Source organism: Cydia splendana, chromosome 9, assembly GCF_910591565.1.
Source record: "Cydia splendana chromosome 9, ilCydSple1.2, whole genome shotgun sequence".
NCBI classification, from domain to species: domain Eukaryota; kingdom Metazoa; phylum Arthropoda; class Insecta; order Lepidoptera; family Tortricidae; genus Cydia; species Cydia splendana.
This window is the reverse complement of record NC_085968.1, coordinates 19,042,001-19,066,122: the sequence shown is the minus strand read 5'-3', so window position 1 is coordinate 19,066,122 and position 24,122 is coordinate 19,042,001. Positions and strand designations below refer to the sequence as shown.

Here is a 24,122-nt window from a genome sequence, read left to right as displayed (position 1 = left end):
CTTTTTCGACGCCGTGTTAAACACAAAGTATCAAAACAAAGAAGTATCAAAACTGAAATTGAACTTTATGCATATGCACGTAGGTCTATGTTGCTCTGTGGTCTGTGACTGATTAATTCGTCTTTGGCCTGTTTGGGCCTGTGGTGCGGATATATCGATCACTGGCGTCCAAAAGGTTAAGGGCAGTGTGTCATTGGGTTGGACAACCATGTAGAATGTAGATAGTTTGAGTCCCGGGGAAGGACATGGGGTATTTTTATCAATCATCATCGTATTATCATTCCATGCAGACAAAGTCGCGGGTAGGTACTAGTATTCAGTAAGTAAGACTGATACTCGATTGTAATTTCAGCACTGTCGACAATGCTACAAATCGAAACCAGCATCGAAACGGAGTAATTTAGTGAGGGTTGAGCGTAATTCGGGAGTCTGTTTCATTCTGTGGGTCGTCAGGTTGCTCGGCGTGTTGGACTCGCGTCTGAGAAAGATAGGATTTTTAGCATTGACTTGATATTTTTGAGCTCTTAGGCAATCCTAAGGGTGGTATTCCACCTATCCAATGTCATTGCGTCTCACTCTCTCATTAAGCAAAATGTAAGACTCAAATCTCAATACACATTAGGTGGAATACCAACCTAAGGCTCTATCAATAAAAAAGTGTGACGGTCGATAACTAAGCGTGTAAATGAATATTTAGACGATGCGAGAACACGCAAGCAATAGTACATTGTGCAACGCGGGGGGTATCGAGATTTTGTAAACGAGGTATATAACTCCCGACAGCCGCAGGCTGGAGAGAGTTAAAGACTCGAGTTTACAATATGCTTACCCCCGGAGTTACACACAATGTTTTTCATCACACTTGCGAAGAAATAACAAAATTTTAAGCGAAATAATTCTTAAATACGGTGACATTTCAAACATTCGTCCGCCATATTGTCTTGTGTTGGCAGGTTAGGATTCGAAGGCACAGACCCACCCGGATTCAGCCATAATCGAAAATTGTGTAAAAAATAATTTAAACGGCTATTAAATTAATCAAATTAAATATTTTTAAACATACACATAAAAAAATAATTTATAAACGTCAGTATTTTCAATGTAAAACTCATTTAAAACTACTTTTTTCGTATAAATTAATAGTGACATAATTAAAAAAAAAGCCATAACTCACTCGTGAGTTATAGCTTTTTTTTCAGAATTTATAACTCCCGCGGGAACAATATAGGCCTTTGTCCCTCAGTACACCTGCATGAAATAAGATCTTTTTCGAGCAAGTCTGATGAAAAGTTCATTACATTGCGGTATTTGAATATAATGCAACCTCAATAATCCGCAATACTAAATTCGCAAGCGAGTTCGCGCACCGTCGTTATATAGATGAATTATAACCTGGGAAAGTCATCATCATCTTCCTCGCGTTGTCCCGGCATTTTGCCATGGCTCATGGAACCTGGGTAAGTAATAAACCCATAATCCAACTTTTCTTACACTTACTCGCGTGCGACAAGCGAAGTGACGAGGGCAGCCATCTGTACTACATCTAGGTGTCGGTAGGTGGCGTTCACCACGCGGCACAGCTCCTGGATCAGCCACGACCCGTAATAGTCCCGCCATGACACGTAATCTGGAAATCCAAGCGATTCATTATTTGGTTTCTGTGGTTCTTCCTATAATATATAGGTACTTACCGTAGCGTAGACTTAAGGTTAAATGGGGTCAAAACATCATACTGTTTCTCTTGTCCCGAGCAAAACGTACTAGGTACGTTTCTCTTACCATATTACCTTAATTATGTTGATCGAGTCTCGAGGACAAGGGAGAAAAACCGTTATGTGAGGAGATGAAACTATAAAGGTTCCGTTGAGGTTTAGGCTACACAAACTTAACCTTATAACTGCTTATAACACACATTTTCGGTTCGATGACGCCAAAGGAAATGTTGTCTTCCACTGAGGTGTCCACTAGAAGAGTGTCCTACCTTCTACTGAGGAGGTGAGCACGAGTGTATCCACATGGGAAGGCAGCCGCGCGGGGTCCCCAGAACCGTCCAGCTGCACGACCTGCCCCGCGTCCACCGTACCTCCGCGGCAAGCCTGCACGATAACTAGCTTCGGCTTGCCTACCTACAAAAAAAAACTGACTTAGAAAGGATTTATTGATAGACAGGTGAGTTTTAGCAGGTCATTTGGCTGTAACACTAGAGTCCGGCTACACTTTGTGGTGACAAAGTGTAAACGTGCCATTATTAAACGTCATATTTTCATAGGAATTTCACGTTTATACAGTGAAACCTGGATAAGTGAGACTTCAAGGGACGAGCAGATTTGTCTCACTTAAAGAGGTTTTCCACTTACCCAGGCTCTCAGTTAGCCAGGTACAAATAAATTTCTGTCTCATTTACAGAGGGTTCCATTAATAGAGGTGAGAATAGAGTATATTTCAGTTATAGAGGTGGTTAATAAGGTATTTTGTAATTATCTTTAAAAATAAATAAGGTAAAATAATCCTTGTCCCTAAATATTTCTTAAGTCTGTTTAAATATATCTTTGAATTTATTTTGAATGATTCTCCAAAGGTAGATATTTTAAAATAAAATCAAATTTGATAAAAACTTCATTGCGTCTTAGAAATTTATTAAATGAAAATTTGTTTATTATTCATGTTACTTACGTTTTGATAGTCTTAACTACATAAAGTAACTAAACCAAATTTGAAGTCGTTTATACACAAATAAGCAAATGCGGAATTTGTGGATAGACTAAGAGTTAGTAAGAATACGGAAATTGATCAATAAAGTCCAAGTTAGAGAGGTCATAGATTGACGTTATCCCAGATACAGAGGTCAATTCCTATAAAATTCTAAAAAGGAAAATGTAATCTTATAAATATAGTCTCAGTAAAAGAGGTAAAATACACTCTCTGTCTCAATTATAGAGGTAAATGTGACTATTAAATCACAACAACTAATCCCAGTTATAGAGGTTCGTTTTATCTCACTAACAGAGGTAATTCAGTGCTAAAGTGTCGGGACCGCACCATGAGTCCCAGCTATAGAGGTTTCTCACTTATCCAGGTCCCACTTAACCAGGTTTCACTGTAGTTGGAATTCGTAACAGTCTAGCGCTAACAACTCCCCCTCAGCTCTCGCCGTTCGTAAGCACGAGCACACGCACGTGTATGTTACACGCACTGGAATAGCATCATGAAGGTTAGTAAACGTACCAGGCCGGGCGCGTTGTATTGCAGCTTGTTCAGTAGATCGCTCATTTCGTACGGGCGGTCGTTCGCGAACAACTCTCCCCCGCTCTCGCCGTGCGTAAGTACGCACACACATACGCACGACGTGTTGGTATGTTGTTGCGCACACACTGTAATAAGATGTAAGAAGTTACATATGTAGAAACTAACGGAAAAGATGTGGTTCGCTGTCTTTTATCTACCATCTAGTGGTGGAACAGGTGACTTGGAAGCCCATTTTTGAGAAAGTCTCATCCAGGACACCCACGTAGCGCAACCGCAACGTGCCCGTGCGCGCCTTCAGCTTGTCTCCGAAAAAGTAATATCTATTTATCTATGTCTGGTACTCACACTCGCCGAGTATCGTCAGGATCTGATCGTGCGTCTTATCATGGTGGGGGGTGACTTGGAAGCCCAGTTTGGAGAAGGTCTCAGTCAGTGCACGCACGTCGCACGACGTGCCCGTACGTGACGTTGGTTTCTTGTCTCTGAAAACACACATATATTAAGCTGCTTTCCGGTCTCTACTTACGGCGATAATTGCATGCGAATTACGTTGTTTTGTTTTGCGGCATTTGGTCGATCGATGAGGTAATCAGTTTACCTGAAATAACGCGTCCTCTTGTAGGTATTATGGTTGAAGATGATCATAATCTTGTCCCCTGACATGTCGTAGTACCAATCGCGAGGGTCGAAGTTGAGTGCTGCGGGTGGCGGTGGCTCTCGGCGGTTATCCTCCTTATTCTGTTCATCCTGTGACCTGCAGATTTATAACAAGGTGAGGTGGTAGATCAAGAATGCGGGCGTTGATAGCCTAGAAAATCGAAGGTTTGAACCCTGGTCCGTTTTGAGTTTCTCCTTAACTTGCACGAAATATTTGTTATATAGGTACTTACTAATCGCTTATTCTGTGACGGAACACATTGCGTACTAACCTAACCTTATGTCACACATCCCACGAAAACAATGAATTTTCCCTGAGTAGATATTTTTGACACTACGGTACGGTGGAGGTGGAAGACGCGATACGTGCACACACTACCCTGCTAAAATCGTAACCCTTAATTCCTTTTGGGTTTTACTTAGTCAGGTAATAGTAGATTGTTAACCAAGGGATGAAAGGCACTCATTCCTATCGAGGTAGTTATTCCAATAGTCCGAGGCTGAAATGATGCCTTTCACCCGAGTTAAACACTCTACTTTTAATTTCGAACACGAGGAAAGCATGGTATAATAATATACTCCGCCTGGTACTCTATTCCGAGATTCGCGTATGACCTAACTGACACGGGCTACGTCATCATGCTGTTTACAGGTTCTCAAACTTTAAAATGTAGGAGAATTTTAACCAACGGTGAAAATTATTTTAACGGCATTAATTTTAAGTTATTCGTGTAGAAACATAGTAAAATAAAACAAATCTAATATATTAAATTAAACTTTATTTATCTATACAAGACAAACGTTTGAAAAACTAATTCACAGTTACACATTAATTACCAAGCTTACGACGTGAAAAGTTTGGAAAACACTGCGACTGCTGACACTGAGCGAGAAGGAAATAACAATTAACACGCGTTCGACAAGGATGACGGTCAGGCCATGAAGTTATCTAGATCCGAATTGTCAAATGTGACAGCGCTATCCTGTGTTGCCAGTAATGTAAACAGAATTACCCGAACGTCTGAAATTTCTTTCGTGAATCGGAAGATATTGCTAACGAATAATTAAAAATGACGTGTTATTGTAAAATTTAAGATAAAAAATATATAAAGAAATATTTTAACTTATTAACCATAGGTATAATGTACCCATGTAACATGTTATGTTGCAATAAAGTGGCAATGTTATTGTGACGTAGGCCCGTGTCACTCTGGGAATAGAAGACCATGTTTTATTAGACCATGGAGGAAAGTAAAATACATGTGTTTTTTTAAAAACATGACTAATATATATTTTTATAGTATTTTTTGAGGGTACTTTCAATTAACAATTTAGTCAAAAGTATCGTTATTTATGGAACGGGGAGTCAAATATCAGAATGTAAATTGTATAACAAATTCATTTATACCCAAATTTCAATTGCTTATCGTAAAAAAAATATAAAATCGTACTTGAAACCTAAAATGTTCTATTGCAGAAACGTATCATTTTCTGCACTAACTATAGTCTGTTCGAGATCCTGAAAACGGTGAAAAATAGAGATACTAATCCTAAAAATACCTACGTGTGATACCTCATTAGGTTCGTCATGATGCCTAGAAAAATGTATTCGATGCGTGTAAATAGCTCACAAAAATTATCAAAAGTTATAAACAAAAAAAGGGGGGAAAAGTAGTTATTTTTTATACCCGAGTAAGAGAAAGATTCCATAATTGAACCACGAGCGTAGCGAGTTTGAATTTGCCCCCGAGTGAAACACAAAATTTTTCACCACACCAATAACCCGAAGCAAATATTAAATGTAAAATATCAAACAAAATCAAACAATTTTGCAATATTTCCTTTGCTCGGGTATCAATATTAGCACGAGCGGTTAAACAACAACTTTGCCCCCTTGTAATAGTAGATTGTTAACCAAGGGTTGAAAGGCACCCATTTCTGTCGAGGTAGTTTGGCGCTCGAACGCAGTGAGAGCGCCAATAGTCCGAGACGGAAATGGTGCCTTTCACCCGAGTTAAACACTCTACTTTTCATATCGAATGCGAGGAAACCAAACAAGACAAGGCAATTTCGCAAAATCAGTAATTGAAGTACCTAATAGACCTACGGCCATGATTTTTTCCTTAGGACTTACTTGCAATCGGAGACTTTACATGTGTGAAGATTAATAACCCCTAGCGAAAATCATTTAGATTGCAATATTTACGAAAACACATTTTTTAACAAACTGCAGTAATTTTAAAATTATTTGTTCATTATAGTATGAAAATCAGCGGGATTGCCTCTTACTTTTTAATTTTATACTTTTTCGTTCTAAAAGCCGCAACAGACTACCGGACCGCACCGCGACCTTGGTGCGCCGCACCACGTAATAACATAATAAAAGTATTTTAAATAATAAATAATAATATAAGACATTTTTATCTTGTACTTTATTTTATTTTCATGAATATAGTGGTAAATAACTTTAAAAACCCATTTAATAACGTACAAACGTTTAACTGTGGCTGTATACGATTCTGCCTTTGCTCATTTACGCAAGGGTAAGGTTTAAAAAAATATTTTTGGTGTATTCCTTTTGGTTCCCGCCTTATGAAATCGAGTAAATAGAATTCAACGAAAGAAATCAAGAATAATTTGTTTTTAACAATTTACTTACATCATTTTTTATAAAAAAAAGGATCAACGTGGGATTAGTAAAATTAAACAATTACCAATTGTTCCAGGCGAGGAAATAAAGACACTATTTTTCCATTTTGTTTCCACCCAGTTGTTCGTGAGACGGGGACGCAGAGGAGCACACCACTTTTCTGCGCTAGAGCATAAACGTATCACTTTCTGCGCACCTTTTAGAACAACAACGACCCACTTTCAGAGCGTGAGATATGAAAAATAAATACCTATTTCATTTCTCATGCTCGGATAGAGGGTCATTGTTGTTCTAAAAGGTTAGTCTGTTCGAGATCCTGAAAACGGTGAAAAATAGAGATACTACTCCTAAAAATACGTGTGATACCTCATTAGATTCGTCATGACGCCTAGAAAAATGTATTCGAAGTGTGTATTAGCACACAAAAAATATCAAAAGTTATAAACAAAAAAAGGGGGAAAAGTAGATATTTTTTATTTCCCCAATATCTCGAAAAGTATTAATATTTTAGGATCCAAAATTAATATTATAAAAGAGGAGGATATTTCCAATAAAACATTCCATACTTGCAGAACTGTATTTTCATTATTTATACTTTTTATTCAACGCTGAACACAGCCCTCCTCGCCTCCTGGCGTGAAAAAGCGATTACGTAACATTAAATATAATTTAAAAGGCATTAAATATTCAAAGAAAATTTAAAAAAAAATTTATGTAATTAAAACATGTGAACAAATGTACTACTTGTAGAAATTTATCTTAAATTAATTTTTTCAACAAGTTAGGCAATTATTAATTAACAAAATTTTCTCGAACTTCCTTCTTTATTGAAAACGAAAAATAATGTATAAATAACTATCGTAATTATGTCGCTCTTTAGAGCCCTTCTCATATACATATAAGATCACATTATAAAAGTTTTAATAAAGTTAATACTTAGCTTAAAACGAGTTTTAGAATAACATAGAAATTTGTCAAAAAACGAAAAATCAGGGTAAAATTGTAAAATATAAAACAATGTTATAACCAAACTATTATTTTTTTCAGAACTTTTATATCGTGATCTTATTAAGCATGTATATGAAAAGGGCTCTAGAAAGTAACAACATTTAACAATAGTAATTTATATTTTTTTTCTCATTTTCAATAAAGAAGGAAGTTTGAGAAAATTTTGTGAATTAACAATTGCCTAACTTGTTGAAAAAATAACTTTACGATAAATTTGTACAAGTAGTACCTACATTTGTTGACATGTTTTAAATACACCATAGTTTTTTTTAATTTTTCAATTAATATTTAATACCTTTAAAATTATATTTAATGTTACGTAATCGCTTTTTCACGCCACGCGCGTTTCCCCAAAATGAGGCGCGGAGGGCTGTGTTCAGCGTTGAATAAAAAGTATAAATAATGAAAATACAGTTCTGCAAGTAGGGAATGTTTTATTGGAAATATCCTCCTCATTTATATTAATTTTGGTTTCCTAAATATTAATACTTTTTGAGATATTGGGGAAATAAAAAATATCTACTTTTCCCCCTTTTTTTGTTTATAACTTTTGATCTTTTTTGTGTGCTAATACACACTTCGAATACATTTTTCTAGGCGTCATGACGAATCTAATGAGGTATCACACGTATTTTTAGGAGTAGTATCTCTATTTTTCACCGTTTTCAGGATCTCGAACAGACTAACCTTTTAGAACAACAATGACCCTCTATCAGAGCATGAGAAATGAAATAGGTATTTATTTTACAAGGGGGCAAAGTTGTTGTTTAACCGCTCGTGCTAATATTGATACCCGAGCAAAGGAAAGATTCCAAAATTGTTTGATTTTGTTTGATATTTTACATTTAATATTTGCTTCGGGTTGGTGTGGTGAAAAATGTTGTGTTTCACTCGGGGGCAAATTCAAACTCGCTACGCTCGTGGTTCAATTATGGAATCTTTCTCTTGCTCGGGTATCAATATTAGGACGAGCGGTTAAACAACAACTTTGCCCCCTTGTAAAACAAATAACTATTGTTGGCTATTATTTGGTTGGAAATATATATTTTAATGAAATAATATTATACCTATGTATCAATTAGGTCTCCTCATATTGAACAAAATCAACAACAGGACAATTTGCACGAAATCGCGAAAATAAATGGGTTTAATAAAGTACTTAATTATTACATATGTACGTAGTTAAGTAATGATTCATTGCAGTATTACGGAAAGCTATTTAGTTTGGTGCTTGACATTTTTTGGAGTACGTAAGACTCCTAATTATAGGTAAGCGTGTGTACCGAAACAAGTTTTTTAGCAACAGGGTACACGAGGTCACATTGATCTGTTACCAGGGCTATAACCGCGAAAATCGAAGTTCGCAAATTGCGGGCATTTTTCTCTGTCACTCTAATTACGCCTTCATTGGAGTAAAAGAGAAAGATCCCCGCAATGTGCGAATTTCGGTTTTCGCGGTAGCCCCTCAGCAACTGAGGGCCTACCGCAAACCACGTTCGACGTGTTGCCTTCCTATCACACTCACGTACGAATTTACAAGTCGCTTCATTGGCATTTATTATTAGATAGCGGCAATTAAGTACATGCTCAAAATAAATAAAAATACGCATTCTCGCTCGAGTGTAAATAATCAAAATAACGAATATCATAAAATTAATTGCTAATACCTAAGCTAACTTATTTAATTTAGGTATATCATAACTAGTTTACCTGTCTAGTTTCTTCTTGAAGAGGTTGCCGAAATCTACCACGCTCTCCGCCATCTTGCTCGAAATGTGCACTCTCTACCAGTGTTAACTCTACAATGAATCATATGAAATGTGCTTTTAAGCTTACCAAAAACTTTCATGCTCTCTAAAAGTCATCGAAAATTGCACGCGCTTTACGATACATTGCCGCTACTAAAGTCGAGCGAATTTAGTCGATCGATCAAACGCCGCAATGTATTAAAAATCACATGCATTATTGATGAGATTCGTGAGTCATGAGATGAGGTTCAGAGGTTTGGAGGGCCCAACAATACAGTCACAATTTCTAGAAATGATGACTACAGTATAAATGAGAGTGTATCTTTGATTGCATACCCACAGCTAGGTTCGTGTGACTCTTAAGAATAATACAATGCGTTTAGGTACTGTTATATTTATCTAAGGTACCTAAGTACACCAATCTTGATTTTTCAACACACCTGTTCTAATTCTCTGATTACTGGATTTCGGGACACTTTTGGCACAGAATTTTTGTAATGTTTATCTGTTTTGAACACAAAGCAAAATGTATTTAGCAGCGAGTGTTATCGGCTGGACTGATACCGCCAACGTCATTACTTGCTCGATAGGCTGCTATCTATTATCACAGATATTGATAAGCAGCCATTAATTCAGAGAAGTACGGCAACAAGCTAGTTATTGGATTCCCATCTGTTACCAGTGCACATGCACCCTGTAGGTATTATCTTAGTAAGTAGGGCACTAAAATGAAAGTCAGAGGTCAAAAAAGTGCTTTATTCAATAAAAAAAATATAAGGTAGGTAAGAGTTCTTAAGATCAGACGCTGTATTCGTAAAGCTACTTGGAAACATAATGAAGTTGAAGAGATCCTGCCCTACTCATCCTAGTTACTAGCACCATCCTGGACAAACAATAGACATAATATAATATACTATAGTAGTTCGCCCCGAACTGTGAACTCGCGGTTCGCCAAAAAGATCAATTGAATGCAGTGCTACTTAGTACGAGGTGGGCATTTCGTAATTGATTCCTGATTCCACGATTACTTGAAATTACTTTGTAATCTGATTACCGATTCCCAGATTACTTTGTAATCTAACAAAACCGAATTACTAAGTACAAATTCCATTTGAGGAATCAGGAATCAATTTTTCGAATATTACAATTACTAGTAATTGGAATCAATGTCGATTCATCATTACAGGAATATATTACTTGGTTCCTTTCAGATTACATTTCGTACTCTACTATCAAAAGTACATTTCGATATAAATTGTTGACTTACTACGATGCATCTACCTATACCTATTTGAAAGAGGTGTGCAGATTTCGTAAATGATGACCATGGCCAATAAAACGACATCCATGACGCCTTTTATGACATAGTGCATGGCCGCCATTTTGGAATCCAAAATGGTTATCATTTTCGAAATCTGCGCCCCCCAAAACCTACAAAACGATATCCATGACGAGGTTTATGACATAGTGCATGGCCGCCATTTTGGAATCCAAAATGGTTTACATTTTCGAAATCTGCGCCCCCTAAAACCTATAAAACGACATCCATGACGACTTTTATGACATAGTGCATGGCCGCCATTTTGGAATCCAAAATGGTTATCATTTTTGAAAAAAATCTTAAATTAAAAAAAAAAACAATATTATAAATGTGTAACAAACCGAGCACTTTCATTTGATACCAAACTCGACCATACTTTCTTGCAATTAAAATGACCAGAATAGCAACCCCTCACAAATGACTTTTTAGCATTTTAAGGTCTTCTAGCTCAATAACCTCTTGTTTGAGCCTGCTCAAAATTTAATGACTAAAATATAATGCCCTCAACTATACGTTCACCCAATTTCATTTAAATTAGAACAAATTTGCTTAAGTTATTGAGTATCAAACTATCCTCTGATATTTCAGCTTTTTTAGAAACATCGAAATGCCGGGACGTGCCCCTAGCCAGCCGTGTGTTCAAAGTCGAATGTAAGAACTTCACTTCGCTTCGCTCGCTCGTTCGATAATAGAACAGAAAAGGCCTTAATCAAAGCCCAGATACCAGTCCTTAACTGAGAACATTGAGCAGAATAGGTACAGAGGTTCCTTTAAAAACTCTTGGTCAGGACAGGACGAGGTTAAATATTCTATCGTCAACACTGTAAACTAATAAGCTCCGACCGAGATGTCGCGGTCTCGGATCTCGGCCAAAAGGGGCCGGGATTCTCGGTCGCGACCCAGACTATGTTTAAATTTATTACGATTGTAGTCTAACCTGTTCACTTAAAAAAAACCGCAAACGATGAATGACAGATAGATGATGATGTACAGGTTCGCCGTTTGGCACACGGATTACTAGAGGTCAAATAGTAGATTGTACAACAAGGGCATAAAGTGACCCATTTTTACCCGAGGCAATTTTTTGGTCTGAGCGAAGCGAAGACCAAAATAGTAGACGAGGGTAAAAATGGACACTTATGCCCTTGTTGTACACTCTGCTTTTCACTTCGATTGCGAGGAAAATATACAAAAAATCAAATATTTTAGGTTATTTTAACGTATTTATTCAAGACTAAAGAAAACTGTTCTTGGGCCGGTCGGAGGCGCGGGGGACGCCGATCGGGAGAGCGCCGGTCGGGGGCGCGCCGGCAGGGCTGGCAGTTTGTATGGCAGAAAATGGACTTTATTGCTAAGTCAATAAGGGTCGTAATAGCTGATTTTACTTTATGCTCTAGAGCATGAAATGCGATTTTATGTCGTCTACGCACGACATAAAGGTGCACTTTTTGAGCATGAGAAGTGAAAATTATATTTTTCAGGGCAATTTACGCCACGAAATTGTCGTAAAGCGAAAGAACATAACCAATTCCCGCCAACTAACTTTTTAATATATTTTTTTTTAATTTTCAACATGTGATCAGAGTTTCAGACGCTTGGTTTTCTGCCAAGTCAAACATTTCGGAGCATTTTTGAACGATAATCGACTCCTATTTTATGTGATTTACTAAATTTAATGACAGAAAATACGGATTTCTAATAAATTGTAGCAAAAATAAAATAATATAACAAGTTTTGTCATCTACACAATTTTATTGCTCAGTAAAATTTGCAATATGTTTTAACCTATTAACCCTAATAACCAATTGTTCAATACCTCAGGGGTCAGTTTTGGGATGTATCCTATTTTTAGTTTATATTAATGATTTGCCCAAAATTACAAAACATACTTGCATCATGTTCGCAGATGATGTGTCCCTCTTGTTTAGAAGTCCTAATAACCATAACTTTCAGAGCGATATCAACGATACCTTAACAGAAATTACGAATTGGTTAAATGAACACAGTTTGGAACTTAATATGAGCAAAACCAAATTAATTCAATTTCACCCGTACCAAAAAGACGATTTAGATTTATCGGCAACGTCAAAAGAACTTGGTATCGAAGAGGTTAGCTCATTCAAACTATTAGGATTAAACATTGACACGAGTTTAAATTGGAAAACGCATATTGAAGAGGTCAGGAACAAATTATCACGTTTTTTGTTTGCGTTAAGTGTATTAAAAAGGAACACAAACGTAGAATGTGCACTTTCGGCATATTACGCATATGCCTATGCATGGTTGCGGTATGGGGTAGTCTTATGGGGGAATAGCACAGACGTCGAAGATCTATTTATAGCACAAAAAAAATGCGTACGCGTTATAGCTAACATCCGACAACCAGAAAGCTGCCGACCACACTTTATTAACCTAAAGCTTCTAACCTTACCATGTATTTACATACTGGAGGTTGGACTATTTGTAAGAAAACACATATCCAACTTCCAGTATGTTAAAAGCGCGCGTCGAAATAGACAACTAGTTCTCCCTGAACCTAAATTAACTATGTATAAAAACGGGCCCCATTACCAGTCGATAAAAATATATAATAAAATCCCAGATTCTATTAAAGACGTTGAAACTTATAATATGTTTCGAAATAAACTGAAATCGTGGTTAATTGATAAATCATTTTACTCTTATCAAGAATTTATGGCATCTGACAATAGTGATAACGACTGAGAATTATTAATTTTACTAAAACCAATAACTTTGTCTCAATGTAATGGAATGATTAAATGAAGTATTATTATAAATGAATTGACATAATTATTATTATAAATAAATTGTCATTATTATTATTATATAAGAATTTACATTATTAGTGGTATTGTATCGCTTAGTGTTAGTATGACTCACGACAGCTTAAATTCGATTATTAATATTTGACATCATTGCATTATATAAACAAGTATAGCATTTAAATTCGTATTGATTATTATTAGTGTTAATTAGATTCCTTAATTATTATTTACTGTGATGAAACTAACTAGATATTAAGCAATACATAATATGTTTTATAAGGTAACTTTAAGTATGTATTTAGCTATTAAGGTTAACTTGCCATACCCTATTCAGGGTCCATGCTGTTCAATTAAATTTAAAATACCATCTGTAAATACCATGGAATGCAATAAATAAATGAAATGAAATGAAATAACTGTTTGGCTGTTGAGACCGATTACCTTAGTCTTAGAAGAAAATTTTACTTTTATGCTTTATTTTATGTCGTCTACGCACGACATAAAGGTGCACTTTTTGAGCATGAGAAGTGAAAACAAAATTTTTGACCCGCAGTTCCTAAAAAAAATTCCCTAGGAGGGGAGTGCCGAGACATTGTTTTTTTTGTATGGAATTTTTTTTTTCCAGAAACCTATCGTGTGTGGTATCATATGAAAGGGCTTTTTGAGGCAATTCTAAAAATATACCACATCATTACATTGCAGCCATTTTTTTTAATTAAAACAAAAATAATTTTCAAAACATACGTAGTTTTTCTATGAAATTGGGGTCGTAAGGCTGCCGCTATTGGTGAATTTGAATTAACCGCCCTTCTAAGCCACCCCTTGGTTACATCGTCCAGTTGGTGCAAAGTTGTTGTGAGTTTGATTGGTGTCGTGCAAATCACTTATCAAAACAGGTGCTTTGTAGATAACTTTTTTCTGGTAAATCGTTCAATTTTGATTATTAAAACATTTTTGATGATTTTTTTTTTTTTTTTTATGTTATAGTCAGCAAACGAGCAGACGAGCCGCCTGATGGGAAGCGGTCATCGTCGCCCATGGACATAAGCAACATCACAGGAGCCACTTAAGCGTTGCCGACCCTTGAGAACCCTAAATACCCTCTTCTTGAAGAACAACTTCTTGACTTTTGTGCCAATTTCGTGATTTTTCTTCTATTTTATAAATTCTCCACCAAACGCCTCGTCTGCCTCTTTAATTAAACGGTAGACTTATAAGAGTTTAACTGGTAGTATATGATGATTAAACCCTAGACAGGGTCGGTGAAGCGTATGGTTTTTAGCAGCGTGGAACGCATCTCCGGCGTCTGCTTTTTGTTGTGCGCCCAGGGTTTCATTGGACATTTGGACACGTGCCTGCAATAAATAACAGTAGGTACTTTATTAAGGTGTCGGCAGAAATGAACACACACAGCTGGGTCAACCATTTCAAAAAAAGGTCTCTTCTGTGGACAATACAATCAAAGTTAAAGACCCCAGAACATACATATGTATCTCGTTTCTGTTTTTCGAGTGTCAAATACTGAAGAAATGTATCCAAGGTTGCAGCGTAAAAAATAACCTTTGATTTTCTTAACTTTGCGACATGTTAGGTACAGGAAAGTCGCGAACGAGTTAAGCATACAATAAAATATGTATCCAGCTACGTACCGTAAAACGGGGTGAGTAGGTTTCACGGAGAGAGGTGGGTTATGAATGGGGAGAGAAGGTTTGAGAGGGGGGTGAGAAGGGATTTTAAGGCTACTGCTACAAAAATAATGTATTCCAATTTAAAATGGAGCTATAGTAATACCAAAAAGAATAGATAGTATAGAGGGGTCCTGTCATTGTCAATTTTGTAGTCACGGTACATTTACTGCCATCTATCGACACACGATTAAAACTTAAAATAAAATTGAAAATGTATAAAATAATCAAAATATGTTTACGGATAAATGATTCTTAATTTTTATTGTTCCATACTGACCCATGTTCTTTCACTGATATGTGTTAAAATTGTTAAATACCAAACGGTGTCGTTAACGCCATCTAGCCGAGAATAGGCCAAAGGTAATGGCGCCATCTATTCGAGAATGACTTTTCCTTGGCCGTCCGAGGCACGTTTTTTTCTTAGACTTTATTTATCTTATACGGAGTTATATATATCTCTGGTAATACGCATAATAAAAAAAAATCGATTCAACAATCTTCTAAAATCACCTTTGTATGAAAACCCCTCTCACCCCAAATACGAGGCACTACGGGGTGAGGTGGGTTTTCCTCTTTATCGTCAAAGTTATGAAATGGAACTATCCAAAATAAAATAAAAACTAAAATACAAACGTCCGGAACACTTATTATATACACCATTCAGTTTTCATATGTAAAAATAAAATGTTATCGAGGTTTGAATTTCAGTTCCGACCCTACTCACCCCATTTTACGGTAGGTACTACAGTAGGTACTAATAATTTTAAAATACGTCACTGTGAATTTAGTATAGGTACCTAATAGTTTAGTAAACTTTTTGGTAAATCTTGCTATTGGCTATTGAACTTGCAGTAGGTAGTTTGAAAAATAACACTAATTTGAACCACTAACCGACCGAATTTCGAACGGCAGTGATTGCTCCCAAGCGACTGAACTTACTCGCGAGCCACCAGTCTGCTGACTATGATGATCATCTGCATGAGGTCCATCTACCGATGCTTGGCGTTCACCAGGAGAAAGAACTCCTAGGACCGAGCATTGACTGTTCGCAAGCGACTGAACTTACTCGCGAGCCACCAGTCTGCTGACTATGATGATCATCTGCATGAGGTCCATCTACCGATGCTTGGCGTTCACCAGGAGAAAGAACTCCTAGGACCGAGCATTGACTGTTCGCAAGCGACTGAACTTACTCGCGAGCCACCAGTCTGCTGACTATGATGATCATCTGCATGAGGTCCATCTACCGATGCTTGGCGTTCACCAGGAGAAAGAACTCCTAGGACCGAGCAGTGACTGTTCGCAAGCGACTGAACTTACTCGCGAGCCACCAGTCTGCTGACTAAGACGATCATCTGCAAGAGGTCCATCTACCGATGCTTGGCGTTCACCAGGAGAGAGAATTCCAAGGTCCGAACAGTGACTGTTCCCAAGCGACTGAACTTACTCGCGAGCCACCAGTCTGCTGACTATGACGATCATCTGCATGAGGTCCATCTACCGATGCTTGGCGTTCACCAGGAGAAAGAACTCCTAGGACCGAGCAGTGACTGTTCGCAAGCGACTGAACTTACTCGCGAGCCACCAGTCTGCTGACTAAGACGATCATCTGCAAGAGGTCCATCTACCGATGCTTGGCGTTCACCAGGAGAGAGAATTCCAAGGTCCGAACAGTGACTGTTCCCAAGCGACTGAACTTACTCGCGAGCCACCAGTCTGCTGACTATGACGATCATCTGCATGAGGTCCATCTGCCGATGCTTGGCGTTCACCACGCGGCAGAACTCCTGGATCAACCAAGAGCCGTGGCCATTGCGGAATGACCGGTAGTCTGAAAAACGAAAAAACACATTTCAAACAAGTTGAAAAAAAAAAACCGGGCAAGTGCGAGTCGGACTCGCGCACGAAGGGTTCCGTACCATAATGCAAAAAAAAAAAACGAAAAAAAAGCAAAAAAAAAAACGGTCACCCATCCAAGTACTGACCACTCCCGACGTTGCTTAACTTTGGTCAAAAATCACGTTTGTTGTATGGGAGCCCCATTTAAATCTTTATTTTATTCTGATTTTAGTATTTGTTGTTATAGCGGCAACAGAAATACATCATCTGTGAAAATTTCAACTGTCTAGCTATCACGGTTCGTGAGATACAGCCTGGTGACAGACGGACGGACGGACGGACGGACGGACAGCGAAGTCTTAGTAATAGGGTCCCGTTTTACCCTTTGGGTACGGAACCCTAACGAGACATTTGTTTTGCAAGTTCATAATAAATTGCGTCACATGCATTTATGTGAGCACCGCTGAAGCCAGAGTCCTCCTAAAAGTAGGTAGGTACCTATTGCGCTGAGACCGAGTTAACACAGGCTTGAATTGTCACTGAGTCGCAACGGTTCTGTTTATATACCTTCTACGGAGGAGCGCAGCACCAATGTGTCGATGTGCGAGGGCAGCAACAGCACCTCACCAGCCCCGTCGACATGCACCAGCTTGCCCGCGTCCAGCAGCAGCCCGCGGCATGCCTGTACGATCAATAGCTTCGGCTTGCCCACCTGCAAAGTCGACGTATCAATCGGGGGTAGGGTTGCCAGATGGTCGGGATTTGGCGGGATTCTCCCGATTTTTAGCAGGTGTTCCCGATTCCCGACAAAGTGTAAACTGTCCCGAAAAACAGCTTCTCGTTATAAAACAATAATTTCAAGTTCCGAACTGTCGTCGAGCGAGCGAGCTGACGTAGTGCCAATAATGTAAAATATCGTTGTTTTTAATACAATTACTTTAATTTGAATGTATTTTTTTAGAGATGCCCCGAATAGTGAATTTGGCCGAATACCGAATACCGAATATTCGGCCCCTCTCTCGGCCGAATACCGAATATTCGGCGACCGAATATTCGGCATGACATGCGAACATTTTGAGTCACAATTATTATGCAAACTGTTAGCCATCAAATAAAGCACTACGTTTGCTAAGATATATTTTTATGTTGAACAGAATTAATGAATGTATATTAGAGTCAATCAAATCAGACCCATGATAAAAATAAAATATTTTGTAATCGATAAATGCTCAAAAACGTGCCTTCGTATTTAACTACTTTCCAAGAATACATTTTAAATATTAAATATACCTAGTTTCTGGTAATTTTTTTTGTAATTTTTCTTTTTAGGTAGATGCAACAGATATTCGGTATTCGGCCGAATAGTAGGCAACATTCGGCCGAATACCAAATATTGGGCAAAGAGTCCGAATAGGCCGAATACCGAATAGTTGCCGAATCATGGCATCGTGGCAATCGTGGCATTTCTAATTTTTTTTTTCCCGACTTAAGTCCCAAAATCCCGAAAAATTGATATTGTTTCCCGATAATAGCGCCTTTCGATCTGGCAACCCTAATCGGGGGACGTCAAAAACACTAATCCAAACTGAATATATATTACACAGATATATGAAAAAACTTAGGAACCCGAATATCCTGAACGGTGCGGATGTGTCGTGATTGCACTGACAAAAGCTTACCTAACTACTTGTATTAAGCAGGGGCGTAGTTTGAAATTTGGCGCCCCGGGCCAATACGTTATGCCGCCCCTGAAGTCAAGGAAGAAAAACAAAATGCAATTCGCCAGGGGCGGCATATGCCGCCCCCGGGGGTTGGCGCCCCGGGCCATGGCCCGGATGGCCCTAGGGTAAATACGCCCCTGCAGTTGTAAGGGTGAGCCCTAACGAGCGTAACTTTTCGAGTCGCGTAATTATGATGGTCGCGTGCTTAGGTAATCAACAGCACAACAAAATGAGTTGTCGGTTGTCGGACTTGTCGGAAAATAATTTATTTTGCGGCGCCGTGTGAACGAAACAGAATTTTGTATGAAACTGAATGTTGCGGAAATTACGCGACGCACAATTCTTCCACATCAAAAAGTTACCTACGCTCTTCTGGGTTCATCTGACGATGAGTAGTTTATGGGGATATAGACTATAAAATCGTACTTACCCGGCCAGGCGTGTGGTCTTGAAGCTTGCTGACGAAATCTGCCAGGTTGAAGGACTAGTCGCGCGCGAACAGCCGGCAGCTGACGACTTCCAATCAAAAAGTTACCTACGCTCTTCTGACTTCATCTGACGATGAGTAGTTTATAGTAGGGATATAAAGTCGTACTGACCAGGCCAGGCGCGTGGTTTTGAAGCTTGCTGACGATGTCTGCCAGGTTGAAGGACTTGTCGCGCGCGAACAGACGGCCGCCATCCAAGCCGTGAGTGAGGATGCACACACAAACGCAAGACGTGTCTTTGTGATCCTGGTTGCAAACTGAAAGGAAACTGAAAGGTACCTACTAGTGTGGACAGCGCGAAAAACTAGTGACCCATACCTACACTCTACATTTTTGGGTTTCCAGGGTGCGTAGAAAAGATACCAATCGTTAACGCTCCAAAACAAACGAAACGCAACTGTCTCTGTCGTACTAATTTGAAAGAATGACAGAAAGAGATAACTACGGCTACGGAGCGTGAACGATTGGCATCTTGTCTACGCACCCAGTAAGGAAGATCAATTTCAAGTAATGCCCAATATAATTTTTAGGACGAGTTCTACACAAGCCAAGACAAGGACAGGGTTCTAAAATAGGACATAAAGTTACACATTCATTGATTCTTCTTCACATCTTATGTATAGGTAATCAAGTAATAAAATCTATACAATAAGCACTCACAATCGTCCATGATGCCAAGAATCTCATCGTGAGTTCTATCGTGGTAGGGCGTGACATCAAAGTTCAGGCTTTCCCCGGTTTTTGTGAGAGCTTCCACGTCGCGATACGTGCCGTGGCGCGTCCCCGGCTTTTCTCTGAAACATTAACAGAAGAGACGCCATATTTTAGTTCTAGACAAGAAAGTTAATTAGGTACCTACATACATTCGGACATATCGGATTGTATACCTTCAGAGGTGAAAGTCGCGGAAGATTTCCATATTAAGTTGAAAAACTTCTCGGAAATTTCAGGAAAATTTCATTTTGGTAATTAATATGAAATATGAGAGTTTTCCGAATTTACAAAAGAGGAAGTTATACACAGTTTTGGAAACGTTTCTACGGCACACAGTGACAGCAGCGGCGGGAGATGGGCGATATAGGTAATTTTAAATGTTCATGTGCTCAAACACTGCATGGGGATTTAAATAATTACAACTTACATAAAACATGCTTGCAAAATACCTTTTATTTTACGTTTTACCTACGTCTCGTCTTACGTTTCATACTTAGACTGATAACAGTGATACTGATAACACACTGAGTAATTAATAAATAACACAACAAAAGTGACAAGAAAAGTGTCCGGTAAGAAGTAAAAATCGTGCTTAGAATTTGACAGCTGAAGTAGAAGGCGCTGTCGGGCCCCATATGTATTTAGCGGTACCTAAATCTTGGGTCTCTGGTGATCAAAGGTAGAACTTTAACAATTCATGTTACCATATAGCGCTACCTAGTTCAGCTGTCAAACTCGGGGGCAATCTATATAAAAAAAAAATCTACATTCAGTGAATCTTTGGTTATAAATTAAATTAAAAAATTATACTAAGTATCTAAGATGATATATAGTTATATACTATTAGTTAATAGTAGAACTTATACGGTAGGTAGAGGTAGATACCTTAGTTCTGGGTAATCATCGTTGTACTCGAAATGGTTAAAAATGATCATCTTCCTTTCCTGTGACATGTCATAGTATTCCCGTTCTAAAGACATATCATCTCCGTCGGTTGGCCTGGATACAAAACAATAACTGTAAATGCAAACTTATATAAAAAGATGAAAAGCAAGCAGTAATTGTTGATTTAAAATGTGTATAAAGCGGTGTGTGCTTAAGCTGGACATCAATTTATTATTAATGGTAGTAAACCTGAAGAAATTATATATATATATATATATATATATATATATATATATATATAATATTACTTACATCCGGTAACCGATTTGGCGACATTCAAAGAATAGTTAGGTACCTATATGATTCGATACCCTCGCTTACACACGTTTGCGATATGCATAAAATATATCAAGAGTGTGTGACCATAGAGTAATATAAGAGAAGAAAGAGTGGTAACTCCATACATCAGTTTTCTTACCAAAACGCGCGTTATTTCGTAGTCGCATTTGTGTTAGTAGGTAGGTATACCTATATATTAAGTAGTTACTTATATAGTTTGCCTCCTAACACAAATGTGCATACAGCGTGTTGTTAAAATTAGAACCCGATAACGATTTACAGAGAAGACGCGCCGAGAGAAATCATAAACAACAACGAGCCAACGAGCTTGCAAAAACCGGCATAGGTTGTAGGTAAGCAGGATAATTCATAATATATACGACTCTACCTCAGTCCTCGAGACATATATTGTTGGTTACATTTTACTTAGGTAATCAGGAACATAATGACGTGCTTAGCATAATACTATAAGTACTTATTATAACTATATCGTAGGTATATATAAGCTTTAAAGTGTGACCTCCGACGTTACGAACACATTGTTTTCGTGGTCTCGAGGGAAGACTGTCTAGAGTTGACATCAAAATCTAGCTATGCGAGTTTTTCGATTACTTAAGTCCCGTTTAAGTTAGGTTATATGTGTAAAAATCGTAAAAGTTTAAATCAGTGTTTTAAATAAAAGTGGCTAAAAGGGCTGAGTTCCAAACTTATTATCTTCTTAATACATTAACTTATTATCTTCTTAATCAAGTTTATTAACTTCTTTGATTTATTAAAGGGTTAAAAATAGAAAACTCATATAACTATAAGTATAAAGGTAGGTATTTGATTAGAAATGATTCTTTAACTACCTAATTCCTATAAATGGGAGAAAAGCAGTTTGGTAGAGAATCACTGTTGTTTTTTTTTTCAAGCGATTCAATGTTTGTAGGTACTTCTTAGGAATCTTAGGTATACCTATACATTTCGATATGAATTTACAATAACTTCAGAAAAGAACAATCCACACCCATTATTATCATTTATCAAATTATCAGTCTGCTTTAAATCATTCAATTTTTAAAGAAACTTTATTAGGGTTATGCCCATTGTTCTCAATTAAGAATAGCTTTAATACCTAAGTACAGTCACCTGCAATAATATTATGTTACTCTTCGAAGGCCGCAAAAATATTTAAGTAACACTCTTATCTTAAGGCTCTACAAAAAAGCTCGTTTCATATATTTTTGCGGCCTTTTGATGTGTAACATATTATTGCATCTGCAATCATCTGACTGTACCACATATAAAATAGGTAAATGTTATTTATTGAGAACATTGGTCTGAAGAATTTATTATGATGCAACAATTGGATGCAATTCACTAAAACCGGTACCAAAACTTTTAAGCCCACCTCTCCTTTTTCTACAACCCTACACGATTTTGATACGTTTTTCACTAATTACAATTTTTGCCAAAACATTGAAATGCAGTATAATAGCCACTAACCCGTCGACATCGTCTTCTGGAATGTCACTAGAGTCAGCGCCGTTTCCCGCCATAGTAGAAACCTTCAACGCGTGCGTTCGCCTCAGTGCACTTTACTGAAATGACGCGATTTTGGCCGTTCGGTCGGCGCGCGCGCTGACAGCGTTGATAGAGGTCCGTCCAAGTCGTCCGTCCAATCGCCCATCCGCTTGAAAAAGCATGAATCACTAGGTACACTGCACACATTCGCATACGTTAACTTATTGTTTTATTTTGCGAGCTTCAAGCGAGATAATTAATACAAAGTTGCTTACGTATTAAAATGATTGTGCTGCTATCAGTTTGCGTCGGGGTGTGGGGCCCGTGTGGCATGTGGGTTAGTGTAGGTATCCTACAAAGATAGTGCGTCCGAAAATGCAATTCTTTCTTCTTTTTCAGTTTTGAAACACTCAGCATCATAAAAACCCTATAAGTATAGGTGCAGTAAGCTGTACACATAGTTGAACAATATCGTAGGTATATCCTACATAATTTTCGAAAAACTCATTGGTACGAGCCGGGGTTTGAACCCGCGACCTTCGTATTAAAAGTCAGACGCTCTTACCGCTAGGCTACCAGCGCTTTTACCTACACTACCTACAGGACCTCTTATACTTTCTTAGGTACAGTCAGCGTCGTATAGTAGGTAGCATCCAAAGTATTCAAATAGTTCGGTACACCATACAAATAATATGGTGTAGATACCGAACTACCTATCAAGTTCCATAGTTTTTATTTTTATTAGAAAAAGGTAAGCATTTGACCACAATCTCACCTGATGGTAAGTGCCGATGCAGTCTAGGATGGAACATGCTTACCTAAAAGATGTCTATTCACTCTCGTATTAAAAAGAAACAATGTAGGTACCTAATAACTCTTCCAAAACAATATTTTTTCATCACACTTGCTCGACTTCATGCTACACCTGAAGGACAAAGGCCAAGGCCTATATTGTTCCCGCGGAAGTTATGGATTGTGAAAAAAAAAGGTAGGTAAGTATAACTCCCTAGAAATGCTTCTTTATGGAGTCGGTTAAATATCTTAATTTATACATACCTACTCGAGTTAAAACTGATTCAGTCAATCGAGAAGTAAATTATACTGATGTGCCGTCGGATAATTTACAAAATTGCCAAATTTCCAATTGAAAATTTTTCGGAAGCATCTCATATTTTTGCATGGGAATCGAAATTTCCTATTTTAAAAGTGTCTTTTGTTGCCTGGGAATTTGTTTCTGAAATTTTACTGAACTTGTCCAACTTTGAAAACTTTTCGCAACTTGCACATAGGTAAGTATTCTATATAAAAGTGGATATAGGTAGAGTCTGTGAGGAAAGAGAAGAGTCGTGGTATGTAAGCTTACCCTAGGGGACCCAATACCATTCTCCGACTCTTCCCTTTCCGCTCTACAAACTCTAATAATGTAATAACGTAATGGATTATAAATAAATTATAGGTATTTAGCACATAAACGTTCGTAATACACAGATAACAGAAGTGAGGGTTTGCTGTTATCTCCCTCTTTT

General features: G+C 37.8%; 2 protein-coding genes across 2 annotated transcripts; both read right to left on the bottom strand.

Annotated features, from left to right (window-relative positions):
• Positions 1-92: 92 nt before the first annotated feature.
• Positions 93-9,360, bottom strand: LOC134793790 (caspase-1-like). The gene is made up of 7 exons (XM_063765463.1): positions 9,272-9,360; positions 3,845-4,000; positions 3,592-3,728; positions 3,226-3,371; positions 1,982-2,126; positions 1,498-1,627; positions 93-478 (listed from the first exon to the last, which is right to left on the bottom strand). Exons 1-7 carry the CDS (start codon positions 9,322-9,324, stop codon positions 367-369), a joined length of 879 nt encoding a protein of 292 aa, XP_063621533.1. The 5' UTR covers positions 9,325-9,360; the 3' UTR covers positions 93-366.
• Positions 9,361-14,634: 5,274 nt separating this feature from the next.
• Positions 14,635-22,687, bottom strand: LOC134794039 (caspase-like). Its single transcript, XM_063765744.1, has 7 exons — positions 22,579-22,687; positions 20,752-20,865; positions 19,813-19,946; positions 19,264-19,409; positions 17,511-17,655; positions 16,806-16,935; positions 14,635-14,771 (listed from the first exon to the last, which is right to left on the bottom strand). Exons 1-7 carry the CDS (start codon positions 22,629-22,631, stop codon positions 14,666-14,668), a joined length of 828 nt encoding a protein of 275 aa, XP_063621814.1. The 5' UTR covers positions 22,632-22,687; the 3' UTR covers positions 14,635-14,665.
• Positions 22,688-24,122: the final 1,435 nt, after the last annotated feature.

What these genes read in the sequence shown, in the direction of transcription:
- LOC134793790 (XM_063765463.1), bottom strand. Translation starts at nt 9,324, where the DNA reads ATGGCGGAGAGCGTGGTAGATTTCGGCAACCTCTTCAAGAAGAAACTA. An exon ending in TTCAAGAAGAAACTAGACAG is followed by an intron (nt 4,001 to 9,271) that starts GTAAACTAGTTA and finishes ATAAATCTGCAG; the next exon opens with GTCACAGGATGAACAGAATA. An exon ending in CCTGACGATACTCGGCGAGT is followed by an intron (nt 3,372 to 3,591) that starts GTGAGTACCAGA and finishes ATCTTATTACAG; the next exon opens with TGTGTGCGCAACAACATACC.
- LOC134794039 (XM_063765744.1), bottom strand. Translation starts at nt 22,631, where the DNA reads ATGGCGGGAAACGGCGCTGACTCTAGTGACATTCCAGAAGACGATGTC. An exon ending in CCAGAAGACGATGTCGACGG is followed by an intron (nt 20,866 to 22,578) that starts GTTAGTGGCTAT and finishes TTTTGTATCCAG; the next exon opens with GCCAACCGACGGAGATGATA. An exon ending in GATGATTACCCAGAACTAAG is followed by an intron (nt 19,947 to 20,751) that starts GTATCTACCTCT and finishes TTAATGTTTCAG; the next exon opens with AGAAAAGCCGGGGACGCGCC.